The 19,056-nt window shown below is 36.1% G+C and overlaps 2 protein-coding genes across 2 annotated transcripts; one reads left to right on the top strand and one right to left on the bottom strand.

Moving 5' to 3' along the window:
• Positions 1 to 9,039: 9,039 nt before the first annotated feature.
• LOC137407945 (protein psiQ-like) lies at positions 9,040 to 9,947 on the bottom strand. The gene is made up of 2 exons (XM_068094332.1): positions 9,944 to 9,947; positions 9,040 to 9,527 (listed from the first exon to the last, which is right to left on the bottom strand). The coding sequence occupies exons 1-2, from the start codon at positions 9,945 to 9,947 to the stop codon at positions 9,040 to 9,042; spliced, it is 492 nt and encodes a 163-aa protein (XP_067950433.1).
• A 34-nt stretch (positions 9,948 to 9,981) lies between these two features.
• LOC137407944 (mRNA decay activator protein ZFP36L3-like) lies at positions 9,982 to 10,593 on the top strand. The gene has a single exon (XM_068094331.1). It carries the CDS (start codon positions 9,982 to 9,984, stop codon positions 10,591 to 10,593), a length of 612 nt encoding a protein of 203 aa, XP_067950432.1.
• The last annotated feature ends 8,463 nt before the right edge of the window (positions 10,594 to 19,056 follow it).

Below are 19,056 nucleotides of genomic sequence, written 5' to 3'. Positions count from 1 at the left end.
ACAATTGTTGACGCTCATAACTCCTCTTCTATTGCACTTAAAAAGCCAGTTTTAGCTGCCAACTGTAGCAAACAAATCAATGAGTGAAATGAGCTCTTATGCGACACTCTAAAATATAGTTATAAAATAAGAATATATGTTTAAATTTAGAATAAAATTGAAAAAATTGAAAGCTTCAAAAAATTGCAATGCAAGCTACATGATCATCGTAGGTTTATTGCTAACAATAAATATCGACTAGTAGAGGTATTACTCAGCTTCTCTGTGTATATTTATTTAGAGATCTACAAATGAGTTATAGTTAATTCCTTGCATCCAAAAATGTTAATGTCGTTCACCCGAGGAAGCATGCAAAATAAAGGCGACATTCACTACACCCATAAAAGGGTTAAATTTATCCTCCCAAAATTTGGCGAGCTATTTGAAAAATACATCGCCACCTTCTATTACATGTCACCTCTAATAAAAATGACACTCTAGGGATGGGTTGTAGCACCATGAGGCATTCAAATAGAGGTTTTACGGTATTTCAACTACTGTTTTCATTCAACTGCATATAAATTGTGACCCATGACTATAGCTCAAATCTAACTCTTTCGCTACCGCAAGCAGGTGTATCAGCTCGGGTTATCTGCTCTTTGTGGCCGGAAGCCGACACATCAGCTTCTAGACAGTTCTTAAAGGTTGACTTGCAACAAAATTCACATTACAGTTATTTGGTATCAAAAGATTCACCATGTCTTACTCTGTTGTGTTGTTGGTGCAAAATATGTGGGAATGTGATTACAAGCTCTTAAAAGCTCAAAAACGAACAGTTAATCGCAGCCATTCCAAAAACGTCGGAGATTAGAATCTCTTTCCAAAATGGCTCAAATGAGACCTAGTTGTACAAGATGGCTTCTGTTTACACTTTCACGCAACTTCATTCGTCGAAATATTTTCACAAATATACTTCAGGCATTCAATAAAACTATGTCTATTGTTCTTAGACGTTTATTTTATCGTCATTGTAATGCTGTCACTTTCAGCACTGATATCTTATAACCTATCGTGAAAATTCATTCAATTTTTTAACCTTAGCTCGAAGGAGTACATATCATTGTCTGATAAACATGATGAGCCTGTTTGTCACCTGTGATAATCGAAAAATGCTGCAGAAATTATGTGCGCTGTTTGGCAGGAAGTATGGTTCACATGATCAGATTACGACTTGACGATTAGACCAAGCCGAAACAAAACTGTTAAATGGTGAGCATCTATATTTGATACGGATCTTTTGTAAAACCCGAAGTGTTTGTCATAAACTAGTGCTACGAGAAGTTTTATATTGAGCCTTTTATTGGCCTTTCAATTTACGTGAGAACATCACGTGACAAAACAATAACCAAATGTAATGACTACGTCAGAGAAATAAACTGATTCAGATCTGCGGCGGTTTCATGATGACTGCTATTAACTGTTCGTTTTTGAGCTTTTAAGAGCTTGTAATCACATTTCAAAATATTTTGCACCTACAACACAGTAGAGTAAGACATTGTGAATCTTTTGATATCAAATAACTGTAAGGAGAATTTTGTTGCAAGTTTATTTATAATTACTCAGCTTTCGCTTCAGGGAGACCAATAAGATATGGTCGCCATGAAAACAAGCTTGTTGCTAACGATATAGACTAATCAGCAGGCCTCCCACTAGTGGCTCACTGATTATCAAACAGAAAGTTCGCCGAGCCAAGAGCACAGACAAAAAAGAATGCCGCAATTGTTTATATTCCATCTTGCAGTAAGAAGCAATAAGCACATGTAGCATTTCAATTAGACAGCTTTAGCCACTGAACCATAGTTAACACTAGCCAAATCAACACTGAACAAGGTCAGCTGACCAGCTAGTGAGTAAGCTAAAAGATAGAAGGGGTGACTCATCCTAAGCTATTAATAAAGCATTAGCCGAACCTGTCCGGGCAGGACAATACTGAACTCTAGTGATAGTGGAACATAGCAGTTTACAGCTGTATAAGCTTCTAACATGTCTAGCCATTGGGACTCCAGTAAAGCCGTGTTTCCATATGACAGCGCAATGATCGTGCGCGGTGTAATGATCATGCGCAACGCATTGCGTCGGATGCGATGCAGCGTTTCCATAGCGCGCGCGTAGTCGTCATGCTTTTAGGAAAATGTGGGGTTTTCCAGCTAAATGTTTTCGCTTTCGTAATTTCCGATTTACTCTTTCGTATGGGAGACAGAATTCTTCGCGATATAAACATCATGGTGACACGCAAACGGAGGCTTCTACTTTTGCTGTACCTCAGGAGAAGGATGCGCCGTAAAATCAACACACTCAGAAGAATGCCTAGGAAACATGCATTTTGGATACGTGGTTCACTCAAAAAAAGGAAACAGCTTGGCCAGTACCATACTCTTTTTAAAGAGTTGAGGGAAGGAGATCGGGAAACCTTTTTCAGGTGAGTTGCGTGCGTCAGTCAGTACGTGTGTGTTTTCTTTTTCATACACACACACGTAATAATAATAATAATGATAACGATAATAATAACATTATCAATGCTTATGTACATACATACTCTAGTATCAGTTAAAAATATGCGATGTGCTTATTGTTGCTTATCATGGTTGCTCAATTTGAAGATATATGAGGATGACACCTGAACGATTTGACCACCTGCTCAGCTGTGTCTCACCATATGTGAAAGCAAGATTCTGTCGGAGTCGTGAAGCTATCTCCCACGAGGAACGCTTAGCAATTACACTCCGATACCTTGCAACTGGTAAGCTGGAACATGATGCCTTTTATGTATTTGTATTTTATATTTATGTATTTCACTGCGGCCTAACAGACTACAATCGACAAAGCTCGGCCCTTTATTGTTATACACTTAAAAACAGGCTTACCCTGTGTTATTCAATTAATTGTATTAAAGGTAATTGATTACGTTTAGGGCAATGGTATTTGTTGTTGCAGGAGATTCTCAGCAGTCTCAAAGCTTCAACTTCAGAGTTGGACGCGCAACAATTTGCAAGATCGTTCGTGAAGTCTGTCAGGCTCTGTGGGACTCTTTGAAAGATCGCTATCTAAATGAACCACATAGCAGAGAGGACTTCACACTGATTGGAGACAAATTCACCTCTGAATGGAATATGCCAAACGTTATAGGAGCATTGGATGGTAAACATGTGGCTATCGAATGTCCTAGCGGAAGTGGCTTTTTATATTATAACTATAAACATTTCCATTCCACTGTTCTCATGGTTGTCTGTGATGCCGATTATCCCTTCCTAAGTGTGAGCATCGGTAGTTATGGCAGCGAGAATGATGCTAAGATTTTTAAACAGTCATCTTTTATACGAAAGTTTGACCATGGAGTACATGATCTTCCTCCACCCACACAGCATGGTCAGTACTCTATCCCATACTATTTGGTTGGAGATGAGATATTTCCACTGACCAGTTGGCTCATGAAAGCATGGCCAGGCAAAAATCTGAGCCAAGAACAACAAGTATTTAATTATAGACTCAAGATGTAGAAGAACGATAGAAAATACATTTGGAATACTGTGTCCACGATGGCGAATATTCCGCCGGCCAATCCGTGCAAAATTGGATTTGGTAGACCTGATTGTCCAGGCTTGTGTTTGCCTCCATAACTACCTGATGCTCACCGATAAAGCTAGCTACAAGCCAACAGGTTTTGTTGATAGCTACAGCGATACGGGCGACTTGATCGAAGGCGATTGGAGAAAAGAAGTAACAGAGGGTGGTGGTGCCTTAGGCAGACTCAGACCAACCCCTCAACCAAACATATACTGCAAAGGAGATCAGGGAATGCCTCACAAGATATGTCAACTCGCCAGAAGCAGCACTTCCGTGGCAAGTACAGCTTGTCACAAGCACTGGGAAGCGGCAACATGGTGATACTGTGCAATGAGTTCATATTTCTTGTTCACTTAATTCAATCTGCGTGTAAAGTTATTTTTTATTCTATATGTTTCTGAACTGTCGCGTGACACTATATTATGATGTAAAACAAGTTGAAACAATACACCACAATGAATTCATCACAATACATGAAGTCACCACAATCAGACTAACTTTATTAGGATGTATATACATATTTATGTATGTGTGTATATATATATATATGTGTGTGTGTATATACATATGTATATATATATATATTTATGTATATATATATATATATATATATGTATATATATAGATATATGTATATATATAGATATATGTATATATATAATAGATATACGTATATATATAGATATATATATAGCTATATGTATATATATATTTATACATATATATATGTACATATATATTTACATATATATATACATATGTATATATATGTACATGTATATATGTACATATAAATATATACATATTTACATGTCCATATATATATGTACATATATTTATATATATAGTTATATGTACAAACATATACGTCCATATATATATATATATATATATATATATATATATATATATATATATATATATATATATATATATATACATATGTATATTATCACACATAAACATTATATAGAAGCTCTAATATTATATATGCTTCTAAAGCATTTGAATGAACTGGCTGGTTTCTCCACTTCACTGCTGCTGCTCTTGCTGTTGGTACATAGGCTCCGACCACTCGGCGTCATCCAAAATTCTCAGGATGTCGAGTTGTGCACGGCTTTTCACTCGTCCCTTGAGACGTCGAAGCTTTGGCACAATGCTCATAGCAAACAATTTATCCTCATCTTCCTCATCATCTGGTTTTTCAAGAGCCTTCAGGATTTGTTTATCAATCTACAACAATGAACCTCAAATAATACATAATAAACATAAAGAAATAATAAACATATAAAATAAATAAGAAACATAGATGAATGAGTACAATTTAGCAGTAACAGATATTTCAATATGGACTACCTCATCTGCCTCACTCTCCAACTTGCTAGCCTTTGACCATGGTCGTTTTCTAGTAGAGGTATCTTTAGGTTTAGCAACTGGACCAGGTGACGGAACAGGTGATGGAGCTGATGACGGAACAGGTGATGGTGCAGACGATGGAACGGGTGATGAAGCGGAGGATGGGTCAGGGGATAGAATAGGTGATGGAGCAGGTAACTCAGATTGTGCTGAAGATGTCACAACTCCTCTTTGTTTAATGTGTGTGAAGAGCCATCGATATTGCTCGTACTCAGAATCTTCACATATTATATCTTTTAGTCCAGACCCAAAAGGCCCTGCTCTTGCTCTGACATATCTATAGAAAAGAAAATAGTAACAAGTTACCACAACCATACTTCAAATACATATACTTTCATTTTACTACATTCACTAACTCACTTAGCTGATACACTTCCCTACCGTACGCGAACGCCTTATTTATTATTAGTATTACTAAATAATAATACATATACACAAGTGAAAAATGAAACTAATTATTTTGAATCATTATCACGCTTTTTTCGCATCGATATTGTTGTCAACAATTCCTAGTAATCACCCAGCATGCCCTGTGCTAGTGTAAACATATCAGAGTTCATGTCATCATCTTTCATTACGAAATTTTATTAATTTTTTTGGTCTCACCTTCCAATCCTCGTTCGGAACGAACGATAGCACTTTTGGCACATTTCCACCAAAGATCTAATTCTCTCTGCCACTTGGTTCCACGCATTTAATTTTAGTCTTGGGTTTCGAAAGCACTGGCTAGATTTATCGCATATAGCCGGATATTCTCGAATTATTGAGAGTAGTTCAGATATATTAATTACTGCCCCGCTTTCCTCTCCAATGTCTACGCTTTCCTTCTCCATTTCTACTGCTGCGTATTCCGCCACGCTGATTTCTTGTAACCAATAACACTCCACCGTTTGCATTATGGGATAGGTTGAAAAGGTCGCGCGGTGTATTGTGAGATATCTCATCGCACGCACCCATCGCAAGGATCCATTCTGTTAGATCCTTGCGATCAGCGTGCGCACGTCGCGCGATCGTCATGCGTTGACGTTTCCATATCACAACTGGCCTACGCACGACGTCGTACGCCTTGTTGCGTGCCTTGCGATGGCATATGGAAACCAGGCTTAACTCTATATCAAGTAATTCTGACTCTTTTAGTGTTTGTAGGCCACGTGAAAAATTATAACAGTATCCAAATATTATGGCGACAGTCAAAATATGACTATTGAAATTGATAGCAAAATATTGTTGGTAACATTGGTAAAGTTTTTGTTATTTTTTAATGAAGTTAATTTAAGATTTTTATTTATTTCTTAATAAAGTATCCTCTTCTCAACAACCTGATTTTTAAATTAAGCGGATATCTTCATTCTTTCTCAAGTTATCACAAAATTAGTGACGTTATGTCAATATTTGTGTCAATAAAAAAAAATTTGGTCAGAGCTAGAAATAAATTTGGTAGCGAAAGAGTTAAAGCTAGCTTGTTGCTTTGAGGTATGCAATGATTGACAAGTTTACTTTGAGGTTTTAAATAAGAATTCAGTTTAGCTTGTAACTCCTTGTAGTAAAAAAACAAAGCATTTTTATTTAATTAGATGAAAAGAGTATAGTTTAAACTTTACAATGGTGTATTGATTTATGTACTTAAAGCAAAGCTAAGACGAGATATGAGAAAATCTTGCAATCAACAACGAACACAGGGGGAAGGGTTGCCATCGTTTAGCCATACAATTATAGCTTCCAATTCGACCCGAAACGATGAACCCTGAAAGGAAAATGCCGATTTACAGCAGTATAGTGTGAACTAGCCTCCACCGATTTCGACAAGTTTGCTGTCGAAGTCCCTTCTCTGAAAAATGTTTGTCCTTGACTGGGATTATGTGACAAACAATCATTGATATAAACTCATGTGGATAAACTTTGAGTTATCTTCTCCTCGCCTCTTTTAACCCTTTCACAGGCATAGCGACATTATTGTCGTTTCGCGATACTGATGCCAATGGGCAGAGCGACTATTATGTCGCCACGCGAATGGTTTTTATAATTTGATTTCTGGTGAACTTATTGTGTTTTTTTATTTAACTTTTTTACTAATAGTAAACTAAAATATATTGGTCTCTGTTAGCAACCAAAAAATTCGCCGTTCTGAGAAAAAAAGAAGATCGTTTTTGCGATACTAAACGAACAAAAAATCCGAAATAAAAACGTATTTGAATAAAATGGAGATTTTTGTTTGTAGCTTGTTTATGCTTCTGTTACTGTTTTCTGATTATTTTCTCAGAGAGCAACAACTTTCTTTTACTGTCATGGCGTCCTCCAAAGGCTATAGGCAAAGGCAAAGCTATAGAGGAACAATAATAAGCACATGATGTCAAGACTGCGATGTAGGCCCCTGCAAGGGCAAATGCTTCCAAATTTACTATAGCTAGAGAAACACTTATATAAGAATTTGGCTTATAAATGTTTATTTGTATTTACCTGTATAATAAAAACATAATAGGCATATACAATATCATAAATAAAAGTGTATCAATGATTTTTTTAAATAAATTTGTAAAAAATTAATCTGCCCAGGGGATCTCAAATAGCCCAAAAAGACTTGCCTGTGAAAGGGTTAATAATAAGCGATTGACTCCATTGATTAGACGATCAGCTGAAAAATATCCGATGAAGAACTTGTTTTTAATTAGCTAACAATGTTAGATATACAGCTAGCAGCCTTTGAACATCGGATATAGACAAAGATCTCAGGCTACGGTTTAATGACAGATGGAAAGACACATGCTTAGCCACTGCTAGCAAGGCCTCAATAGCTCTGTAATTCACTGTTTTCATGACGCGGTTATTCCGAATTTGGAAATAGTGAATATTTTTACATGTTAGGAATAGAAAGACGTTGTTGCAGTTTGATCAAAAGGTAGATTCTGATTTTCTAACCAGATTTCATAAAATCTAACTGTTACCATACAATGGTCAACGGATGCCCTTTTTTCCATTTTATTATTGTTGTATGACACAAATTGAAAAACATTTCAATTTGAAATGAAATTGTTGCCAATATATATAATAAAAAAGTATAAATAAATAATAACTATTGCTAATAAAGTAATATATATATAGGCCTATATATATATTTATATATAATATATCAAATTTGATAGGGTCATAGTGGTTCTTAGAGCGGTCTATGAAGTCTGAAAAGTCAACAACAGAGTTATTGAACATATTTGTATTATTTGAAACATGTTTGTGACAGTTTATTTGAGTTATGGATTTAGTAGATTTTCTATGTTTTGGTTTGAAGGATGTTACTTGCAAGGAAAAGTTTGAAATTAGATCTCCATGATTTTGTCATTCATGACTAACTGTTTGCTATACATAAAAATATTATTCATAACTTTGTACTTTATATATCTGGCTGCGATGCAATAAAACAAATGTAGCAAAACAATAATGTTTGCTAAATTACTTATATTTTTACCATTTTTATTGGGAAATTTTAACTTTGTTTCAGCAAAGAAAGATTTTTAAAAATCAGAAATTTTCTAGTACTACCTTCGTTGAGACACATGTCAACATGTATGTAATATGAAGTCTCTATCTGGATTTTATACTATTTGAAAGAGGAGACTTGGCTGGTTATTTTGAAAATTGAATGGGTAATTTATCTTAATTCAGTTTCTTGTAGGTTAAATTATGGCATTTTCTGAGAAATAACTGGTATTTGAGGATCGCATAAAAGTTGGTCAGTTGCGAAAAAGTTAAAAGAAGAATTTGGTGCGCAATTCACAAGATGAGACAGACAAGCCAATGTATTTAATTTACTACCTACACCCCGAAGGCTAATGGGGGAGATAAAGAATATTTCAATCTTTATCCATTACTCACTATGTTTGCATGACACGCATGAAGCGCATCATGTGGTTTTGGAGTCGTGCGCAATTGTGTTGTTGTGCGAATTGAGTGTTTCTATGGATATTCGCATGATGCGGATTGACTCCGATGCCTTGCTAAAAAAGGTCAAGATTTGTATGTTATAAGTTAATAATTAGCGACGCAGTTAGTGTTGCACGTGTTAGCGACGCAGTTAGTGATGCACGTGTTAGCGACGCAGTTGGTGATGCACGTGTTAGCGACGCAGTTAGTGATGCACGTGTTAGCGACGCAGTTAGTGATGCACGTGTTAGCAACGCAGTTAGTGATGCACGTGTTAGCGACGCAGTTGGTGATGCACGTGTTAGCGACGCAGTTGGTGATGCACGTGTTAGCGGCGCAGTTAGTGATGCACGTGTTAGCGACCCAGTTAGCGATGCACGTGTTAGCGACGCAGTTAGTGATGCACGTGTTAGCGACGCAGTTAGTGATGCACGTGTTAGCGACGCAGTTAGTGATGCACGTGTTAGCGACGCAGTTAGTGATGCACGTGTTAGCAACGCAGTTAGTGATGCACGTGTTAGCGACGCAGTTGGTGATGCACGTGTTAGCGGCGCAGTTAGTGATGCACGTGTTAGCGACGCAAACACTTGGAACTCAATGGAGAAAGGAGAACGGAAGTACTGAACATGTTTAAAATTGAATTGCTGGTGCTCTATTTCAATGCGCATCATTCGCAAGTGCTGTTTCCATAATTCGCAACCACGATGAATTCGATGAAGTTTTGCAAATCATGAAACTCGCTTAGCTTAAGAATTTATGCCATTTCCATGATGCGGTTAATTTGGGAGTTGGCTCAAAATTGCAAATCATGCGTGTCGTGGAAACGTAGAGATTGACATTTTTATCTCTTTGCTATCCTTTGCTAATGGAGTAACTTTCTAGTCATCCGTGCGGCAGCAGTGATGCGGCAGCAGTGACTGGCTACTTTGCCTTATTTCTAATATTTAACAACAATTGAAATTAGGATAGTTAGCTAATGTTAAGACAATTTGGTAATAATAGTTATAACCCATTACCGAAGGCTAAGAATGAAATTTTAATTTGTGGATGATACAGCAAAACTCCATTCTGGGGTGTCAGCCAACAGAACAGGTATTCATATTAACGGTTGGAGCACGACTAACGGTTGGAGCACGACTAACGGTTGGAGCACGACTAACGGTTGGAGCACGACTAACGGTTGGAGCACGACTAACGGTTGGAGCACGACTAACGGTTGGAGCACGACTAACGGTTGGAGCACGACTAACGGTTGGAGCACGACTAACGGTTGGAGCACGACTAACGGTTGGAGCACGACTAACGGTTGGAGCACGACTAACGGTTGGAGCACGACTAACGGTTGGAGCACGACTAACGGTTGGAGCACGACTAGCGGTTGGAGCCCGACTAACGGTTGGAGCACGACTAACGGTTGGAGCACGACTAACGGTTGGAGCACGACTAACGGTTGGAGCACGACTAACGGTTGGAGCACGACTAACGGTTGGAGCACGACTAACGGTTGGAGCACGACTAGCGGTTGGAGCACGACTAACGGTTGGAGCACGACTAACGGTTGGAGCACGACTAACAGTTGGAGCACGACTAATGGTTGGAGCACGACTAACGGTTGGAGCACAACTAACGGTTGGAGCACAACTAACGGTTGGAGCATGACTAACGGTTGGAGCACAACCACGGATCGATGACATCATGTTTGTAGTGTCAATAACTTTTCTCGTCTTCATGCACTTCATGAGGACAAGCCAATGTTGAAGACAACAAAATTTGCTTTAGTAATTCCCAAGCGAAGTTTTTTATATTTGCATAATTAATGAGATATGATAGAAAAGCTATAAAGCCGTTATTTTGTACAGAGAATACTTACAACACTTGTAATTATAAATAGTTTGATAAATGTAGTTCCTTGACGCACTTCAGTCGATCAGTTATGGTGAGACATAACAATCTGCTGAAGCTTCTCTATTTCTAGGTTTACATAACACGGATTATGCAGATTTGGAGTTGTGCACACGTTGAGTTACCATGCGATAAGTGTTTTAATGGAAATCCACTTGTTGCGGAGTTCTATGCCAGATGTAATAGCGGCACACTCCTGTCTCCATTCGCAGCACGCTTTTGAAATAGAAACGACTTAAGTAGGAAAAAAGTTTAAAATGGAATAGCTTGCATAGCATTTTGGTGTGCATATTTCGCAACCATGAAACATTTGATAAACGATTTTAAGTAAAAAAACTCACATATTAACTTTCAAGTATTTGCTGTTTCTATCATACGGTTCACGAAAACTGTCGAGTTATCATATGAGTTGTATCATGAATACATAGTACATATGTCAACTATCTGAACAGAGTTACCTGTATCATGAATATATAGTACATATGTCAACTATCTGAACAGAGTTACCTGTATCATGAATATATAGTACATATGTCAACTATCTGAAGAGAGTTACCTGTATCATGAATATATAGTACATATGTCAACTATCTGAACAGAGTTACCTGTATCATGAATATATAGTACATACCTGTATCATGAATATATAGTACATATGTCAACTATCTGAATAGAGTTACCTGTATCATGAATATATAGTACATATGTCAACTATCTAAACAGAGTTACCTGTATCATGAATATATAGTATATATGTCAACTATCTGAACAGAGTTACCTGTATCATGAATATATAGTACATATGTCAACTATCTGAATAGTCAATCTACCTTTTTTCCACTCAATGTGGAGCCGCTGCCGCCAGCCCTATCTTGTGCCAAAACCTTCACAATAGCTATTTTGGGAGGGTTTTATTTATTAGGCCAAACGCGGGCTTTGACTGCTTTGCTAGATTTGCTTAGCATGTTCACTGCTGCTTTTTTGCATTAACCAATACCTGTCATTATCTTGCTTCTATTTTACGTTGTTACTTTTCACATTAACATGCAATACAATCATGACTACATCTATTTAGAGTAATATCTCCAATTGACTGAATTTTCATCCCACTGGCAACAAGATTACTTTGGAGGCTAGCAAGCGTATCAATTAGTTGAGGACTTTGTGTGCTGCGAGCCATGAATTTGAATAGGAGGACATTATCATCAGCTGAAGCATCTGCGTAGAGAAACCTGTAATGAATGAACATTATGCAGGGTTTAAAATAATCAAGAATGTGTCTGTTGCTGTCTGTCAGTTTTTCTAAATTACATTACAATCACATAAACCAACTTCAAAAGAACCAGCATTTTTTGTAAATTGAAACAAGTTTTGGAATTCATATAGATTTAACTATTCTGTATGTTCTACTAATGTGTCTGACAGCGATGTATTGTGATTAATAAAGAGCTACAATATTAATCAGGTCATTTGTTGATCTTTACGGGAGAAGTTCAGAGCTTGCAATACAATAGCTTGTCAGAGCGCAAGAGCAATGGTCAGATGAATTTCCTAGCACCACTAATGGTTCTTGTGTGATTCGAACCATCGACCTATTAACCCTGAGTCAGCGTACTAACCACTGAACTGTAGCGGCTCAAGGAGAGAAAATTACACTTAAGCTTTTTAAATTCTTTAGGCCTACTTTTCAAGGTCATTATAAGAGCCGTGTACGTCTATCTGTCTGTTTGTCCATCTGTCTGTCCGTCAATCTGCCCGTTCATCTGTCCGAAGCGACGCTAAAAGCGTTAGGGGAAAAGATTGGCTCACACTCAAATATCTCTCAGATATTCAGATTTATAAACAGGCGTGCTATCATCTGTGACACAGAATAATTGTACACATACTTACTACACAGGACTGGGACTGCCAGCACACTAACATTCATAAAAAGTAAATAAAATTAATATATATCGATATATAATCAGAGAAGGCAACCGGTAAAGTAACAATATGGTTGAAAATGATGATCTACTATTCTAGAGAATATTTTTAACATCACCAACATCAAATCCCTTTTTATCCGTAGCAATTTTAACGTAATATGTTTAAAACATTTTACAGATCAGTCCTTCTCACTTAGTACACTCAGTGGCTTTAAATAAACTTGCTTTCTATACAGGCTTTTCAACAAATAGTATAGCCTAATCTTTTGCATGCCTCAAACTATTCTACTTCCTCATTTGAAAATAACAATATCAACAAATCATAAAAAACTACAAGTTATTGTCAAGGTAATCCAAAGTTATACTCCAGGATTCATTTCTAAAAACTCCAAAACAAAATGTTCACCAAAGCTCGCACGTATTTTGCAAAATGTTCAAGAGTGGAGCCTCACCCCTCTCGACAAACTTGTGATTAGACTTCTGCGTACCCATTATGTTGAAGGTGAAAGGTAAGAATGCATTTACAGCCTTAATTCCATACACTTGGTACTCGGTGACTTAGAAAGAGGATAAACTTTATCAAGATATACGGTTTGATTCATACCAATGCCTGCGAGGTGCTGCGCTTCGCTATGCAAGCTTTCCTGCTCGTACTCTATAATCACACAGTCAAACAGCTATGACATTCGACAGAAAAATATCATCCCACAACCAACACACAGTCAAGCAACTATTACTTTCACCAGAAAAAATATCATCCCATGGCCAAACACGAGCGAAGCGATTGTTTGGGAGCTTTATGATAAATGCATATGTGCACACAACTCACGAAAATTATTCATCATCGGCCGTAACCGAACCCTTGTACCAAAATCCAATCAACAAATTTAACCATTTTTGTGTAGAGTCATTTAAGTATACGCATTTAAGTAATGATACAAAACACATATAAACCTATATAAATATGTTCCCAAGTCTTTGAAAAGTTGAGATAATATCCTAAAACTTACCCATCTGATCGGATAATACATAACTAGACAGATTAATTTGGCCTAAAATCGCCATTAAAACCTGAAAAGCCTTTTTTAATCAAAATTACGACCGGCAAACAAAACGCCAATAAACGCCGAGCGACAGATAGTAGAACTATTAAGCCGTGCCCATTTTACGAAAAAAGCGTGCACATATCACCAGTCTATAGCATTGTCTAATTGCCAAAGGTTTCTGTAATTAACATAGAAGTACTGAAAGGTAATCGTTTCTTTTTTGCCGATTTTTTTATTCGATTTAATTATTCGATTTTATAAGATTTAATTATAAGAATAATCATTCGAATTTGCAAGATCGAAGTATATAGTGACCGATGGTGTGCAATATGTTACTGTTATTATTTTTCAAAAGATTTTGTTGATGATATTACGGCTGTGTCCAATATCGCGTTACTGCCAAGCCATTTTTAATATCTGCAAAATTAAGTAATAAACCTACATTTTTCTTATAGATATACAGCTATTTCTATGACAACCAACTAAAATCTGTTTAGATTTTTAAATTCAGCATTATTTTTTGGATATAAACTCAGAAATCTGAATAAATATCACAACTTCTTGATATTGGTTGCTATGACGTTTTGAAATGTAAATAAAACTGTTTACATTTCATTGGTTTTCGTTTTTCTAACTTTAACACCAGTTTTCTCAGAACTATGTTTTCGCACTAATGGTAAACATGCATTCAGTTTATTGACCATAAAATTTGTTGTAATTAAGCTGGAATCAATTTTTTTTCACAAAATAATTGGGAATTTTCTCCTTCTGTTAGTGTAGATAACTCTAAATCTCACACAACCGACTTGGGCATGGTTTCTGTGATCATAACCCATTTCGTCATTTTGTTTCAGTTTGCAAAAAACTTCCAGACACATGTGAATGCTAATGTTTGCTTTCTGCTACAGATTGCTGTCAAAACCATTCTACATTCAACACAACCAACTTTCAAACTGTGTATATTACACAGCAGCTTGCCATTTAACTTCTAATATTGCACTTCTCCTATTGCAGGGGAGAGATATAAACATACAATCTTTTCCTTTCGTTATTGCTGTTTGTGGTATATAATAACACCCAGTACATTACAGCTACCATTACAGCCACCATTGCAGTTATCCTATTGTTATCCTAATATATATATATATATATATATATATATATATATATATATATATATAGACAAAGTGGACGCTGCACAGTTCGTTACAGAGTGCTCAATGATAAATCAGAGCTAAATTATAAAATATTTATAAGTGGAACTTCACTCTATAAGTTAAACATTTTATTACTAATAGTTTCATATATATATACTATATATATATATATATATATATATATATATATATATATATATATATATATATATATATATATATATATATATATATATATACTCAGAACTAGCCTTTTAGTGGGGATTTTGAAAAACACCTTTTCTTGGTACTTTGTTAAGGGCTATTAAATTACAATTGATATATATGTGTAATATACTATCCAATAGTCAAAGTTCTTTAAGCATATTTACAATGTATATATACATGGGTAAACAATATATATATATATATATATATATATATATATGGGTAACTAACATTGACTATTTGGAATTTAATATAGTTATACATGTATGTATCAATTGTAATTTACTTAACCTTCAAAAAGTCCCAAAAAGAGCCATTTCCTAAAATCCTTAAAATATGCCAATTTTTGAGTGTATATTTATATATGTGTACATTCTATCATATATTATAATTTTGATAGAATTTACTGCAGTTCAGTCCGATAGTTTTTTTTAACTTTTTGCTCATAGACCTAGTCTCTGGATTTTTGAGGTTGTTCTAACACCATCATGTAATAAGTACTTTTATCCTTGTATAGTGCACCAGCTAACTTGACACCAAGACCGTTGGATTGTAATGACACAATAATAGGTATGACATAACGAATGACGTAACGAATGACATAACCACTAGGTAATAAACACAGAGACAGCAATCCATGAGACAGCAATACTTGTACACAAAAAGTACTATAGTAGTATAGAGTAGTATTACATGCAGTACACAAGAGTAAATGGTATAGGCTTATAAAATAATACATGCATGCATAGGTTACTATATATACTACATAGACTACACATCATAACACACTAAACATACATATGTGTTCATTGTCACATGTTCCTTTTTCTCAAATAATTTTATGCATAGTTCAAGGGTTGGCAACAGTAATGTCACACATGCAGTCTCTTGTCAAATCACAAGCAATGTCATTTTTACAAATGGGTTCTAAGAATAACCTTCAGAAATTGTTGAAGTTCCCAGTCTGTGGAAGAGCACTAAATAAGTCACTATTGACCTCCTAGATTACTGCCAAGTCAATGAGTCTGGGTCACAATGATGTTCCAGTATCACTGCTACTCCTTTTTTTGCTAATTTTCTTGTAAATTTGGGGATTTGTGGAAAAACTATTTGAAGGTGGTTGAATGGGCATTTTTCATTGACAACACATGAGTTGCACCATCACAATTTTGAACATATTTTAATACAATAGAAAACTTTCAGAGCTACAATGCAGAGCAAGAAACCTATGTTGATAGCTAATTAAGGCATGCCAGTATAACTATACGCTGCTGCGTGGCAAAACTTGATATATACAATGCATGCATTGTATATATCAAGTTTTGCCACTATACGCTACGTGGAAAAATTTGATATCTGCATATCCTCTTACTTGAACCTTTAATTTGTACAGCCAGCACTAATCTCTGTTAGTGTCTATTCTCCCTAATTGTAATTACCATAGATATAGTAAACCCTAGATATGCGAATAATCAAAACAAGTGAGGCCTATAATTAGCATGACGCAACGTCATGGTGATGTGCAAAGCGAATCAGCTGATCTATTAACTCCTATTGACTTAGCACTAAAAACTGCTCAATTTTTCCATAGTTTGTGCATTTGAGACAGCATATTTTATTGAAAATATGTAAAACTTATATGCAGTAATACTTCAACTTACGAGTGCCCTAACGTACGAGAAACTTGAGGTACGAGCCAGCTTTTAAGCAAGTTTTAGCACTAAAATACGAGCCATGTTTGAGATACGAGCACATGAGACAGTTGCCAAGTATGTCGGAGGTGTTTTATGAGAACAGCATCACTCTGTATTTTTCAACTGTTCAGATTATACTTTTGTACCATGTTTTTTGTGCGCGATTTTCAGTGCAGAATTATGTGAATTAAAAGTACCGTGCGTATACCGAAAGTTTGCCAGTAAAAGGATAGATAATGGAAAGAAAAAGCGAACGATAACAGTTGATATTAAATGGAAAATTATTGAAAAATATGCAAAAGATGTATGCGTGATTGAGCTTGCTCAACAATATGACAGAAATACATCCACAATTATCAAACACAAGGATTATATTCAAGGCATTTAGTCTGCAAAAGGACTAACCATAGTTTCTAAACGATGCAGCGATCTTCACGACCACTGATGGAGAGACTGCTCAGGTTTTGGATAAAAGACAAACAATTGGCCGGTGACTGCGTAACTGAAACGATGCTACGTAAAATGGCCGGTGCTATCTATCAAGACTATAAAAAATAGACATTCGGACAAGTTGGCTAGCGGTCGTGCATTAACCCTGGGTGACAACACCTGTGTTCGTCCTGATCGCAACACGTTGAAAGGGCGACGAAGGCAAACATCTTTAGATAGGTTTCTCTTAAAACGGCTGGATGGTCGTGAGAGCGAAACAAAAGAAAAATTAGCTAACCAGCGAGAGACTTAAAACTATGAACGCCGAAGAAACTTTAATTGCGTTAAGTTAAAGATTAAAGTTTGCTTTTAGGTTTGTCTTTTAAGACTTGGATAAGATTTAAATTTATCAAAGTCAACTGTTGTAATGAAGGATAACTTATCTCTCCCTCTCTGGCAAATGCTAGCGTTAGCCGCTATTGTACGTATTTAATTTTACATTTTACTTAATCACATTTCCTTGCATTATTTTTATTTGTTGCTTTTTGAAAGCATGTGGTAAGTTAGGACAATAACCAACATGTTCTTTCTGTTACAATATATTGTTTTGAGTGTTTTATTTGCATTTTTAAAGTATGAAAACCTATCAATATATATTTAATTGTTCTATATATAAATAAATTGCACCAACATGCGAGTAAATTGACATACGAGCTCAGTCTCTGAACGCATTAAGCTCGCAAGTCGAAGTATGACTGTAATGACTTTGGATGAGAAAGGCAAGAATCTTACACACATGGTAATGAATAATACCAATGATTTAGAAGCTTCTATATCATTGATAATACAAAGAGTGACCAAATAGAAATTAAACTAATAACAAACTAATGAATCAAATGAGGTTTAGAAGCAGTTACGCTGGACCCCTGTATTAAACACCCATTAGACATGACTTAAAATAACTAGACGAGATAGTTTTTGTCTAAGGTTGGTTGAACTAGATTCCTGCTTTGAAGCGGCATAGTGTTTTCTGATTTTAGTATAGCGATTTACTATAGTTTTGAGTAGACTGTTGGCATGCACTGTACATGTAAAACCTTGATGGAGGTTATGTAATAAAACATATATTTTACTGTCTGTGATGTTACTTGTTTAAAAGCTCTCTGTGTGATACCACAGCTCTCCACGTGTGAACGTAGGCACTTTTCTGCAGCAATTCATATTCGGCCTATCAATCTGGTCACCAATCCTCCTCTGTTTTTAACTGAGATTAGGGTTATGTCATCACTACTGCTACTTTCCACTACTTCGACATCGGTCAAGAACTTGATACACTCATCACATTTGAGTTAGAAAAAATCCTCATCACCGAACTCCTCATCTTCACCTTCCTCAGCTTTTGTCTCTTTCTTTTTCTTTCTAGCCAGAGAATGTAGCAGGAGTTGGCCAGTTTTTTCAGCCCTGCTCACATCCAGATCAATACAGTTAACATTGGGATTTGGTGTGATATCTGCTTTTATGAACAGTGCTCGAAGTGCAGATCTAAAGCACTGCACATCCGGGTTATTGTTATAGCCACCCTTAGATCGTATCGTGGAAAACAGAATCTCAATGTGATCCTGGTTGATCTTAAAGGTTAGGAAGTAGTTGATGTAAGGGTAGTTGCTGAAAAGATATTGAGCAATGTCATGTACAGATTTGACTGCTGACTCAAAACCAATGACGAAATGATGATGATTTTCCTACTATTTTTCACTAGCAG

Source organism: Watersipora subatra, chromosome 11, assembly GCF_963576615.1.
Source record: "Watersipora subatra chromosome 11, tzWatSuba1.1, whole genome shotgun sequence".
Lineage (NCBI taxonomy): Eukaryota > Metazoa > Bryozoa > Gymnolaemata > Cheilostomatida > Watersiporidae > Watersipora > Watersipora subatra.
This window is presented reverse-complemented; position numbering and strand designations above follow the sequence as displayed.

Bases quoted from the DNA above. Each gene is read 5' to 3' on its own strand.
- LOC137407944 (XM_068094331.1), top strand. From the start codon at position 9,982: ATGATACAGCAAAACTCCATTCTGGGGTGTCAGCCAACAGAACAGGTA.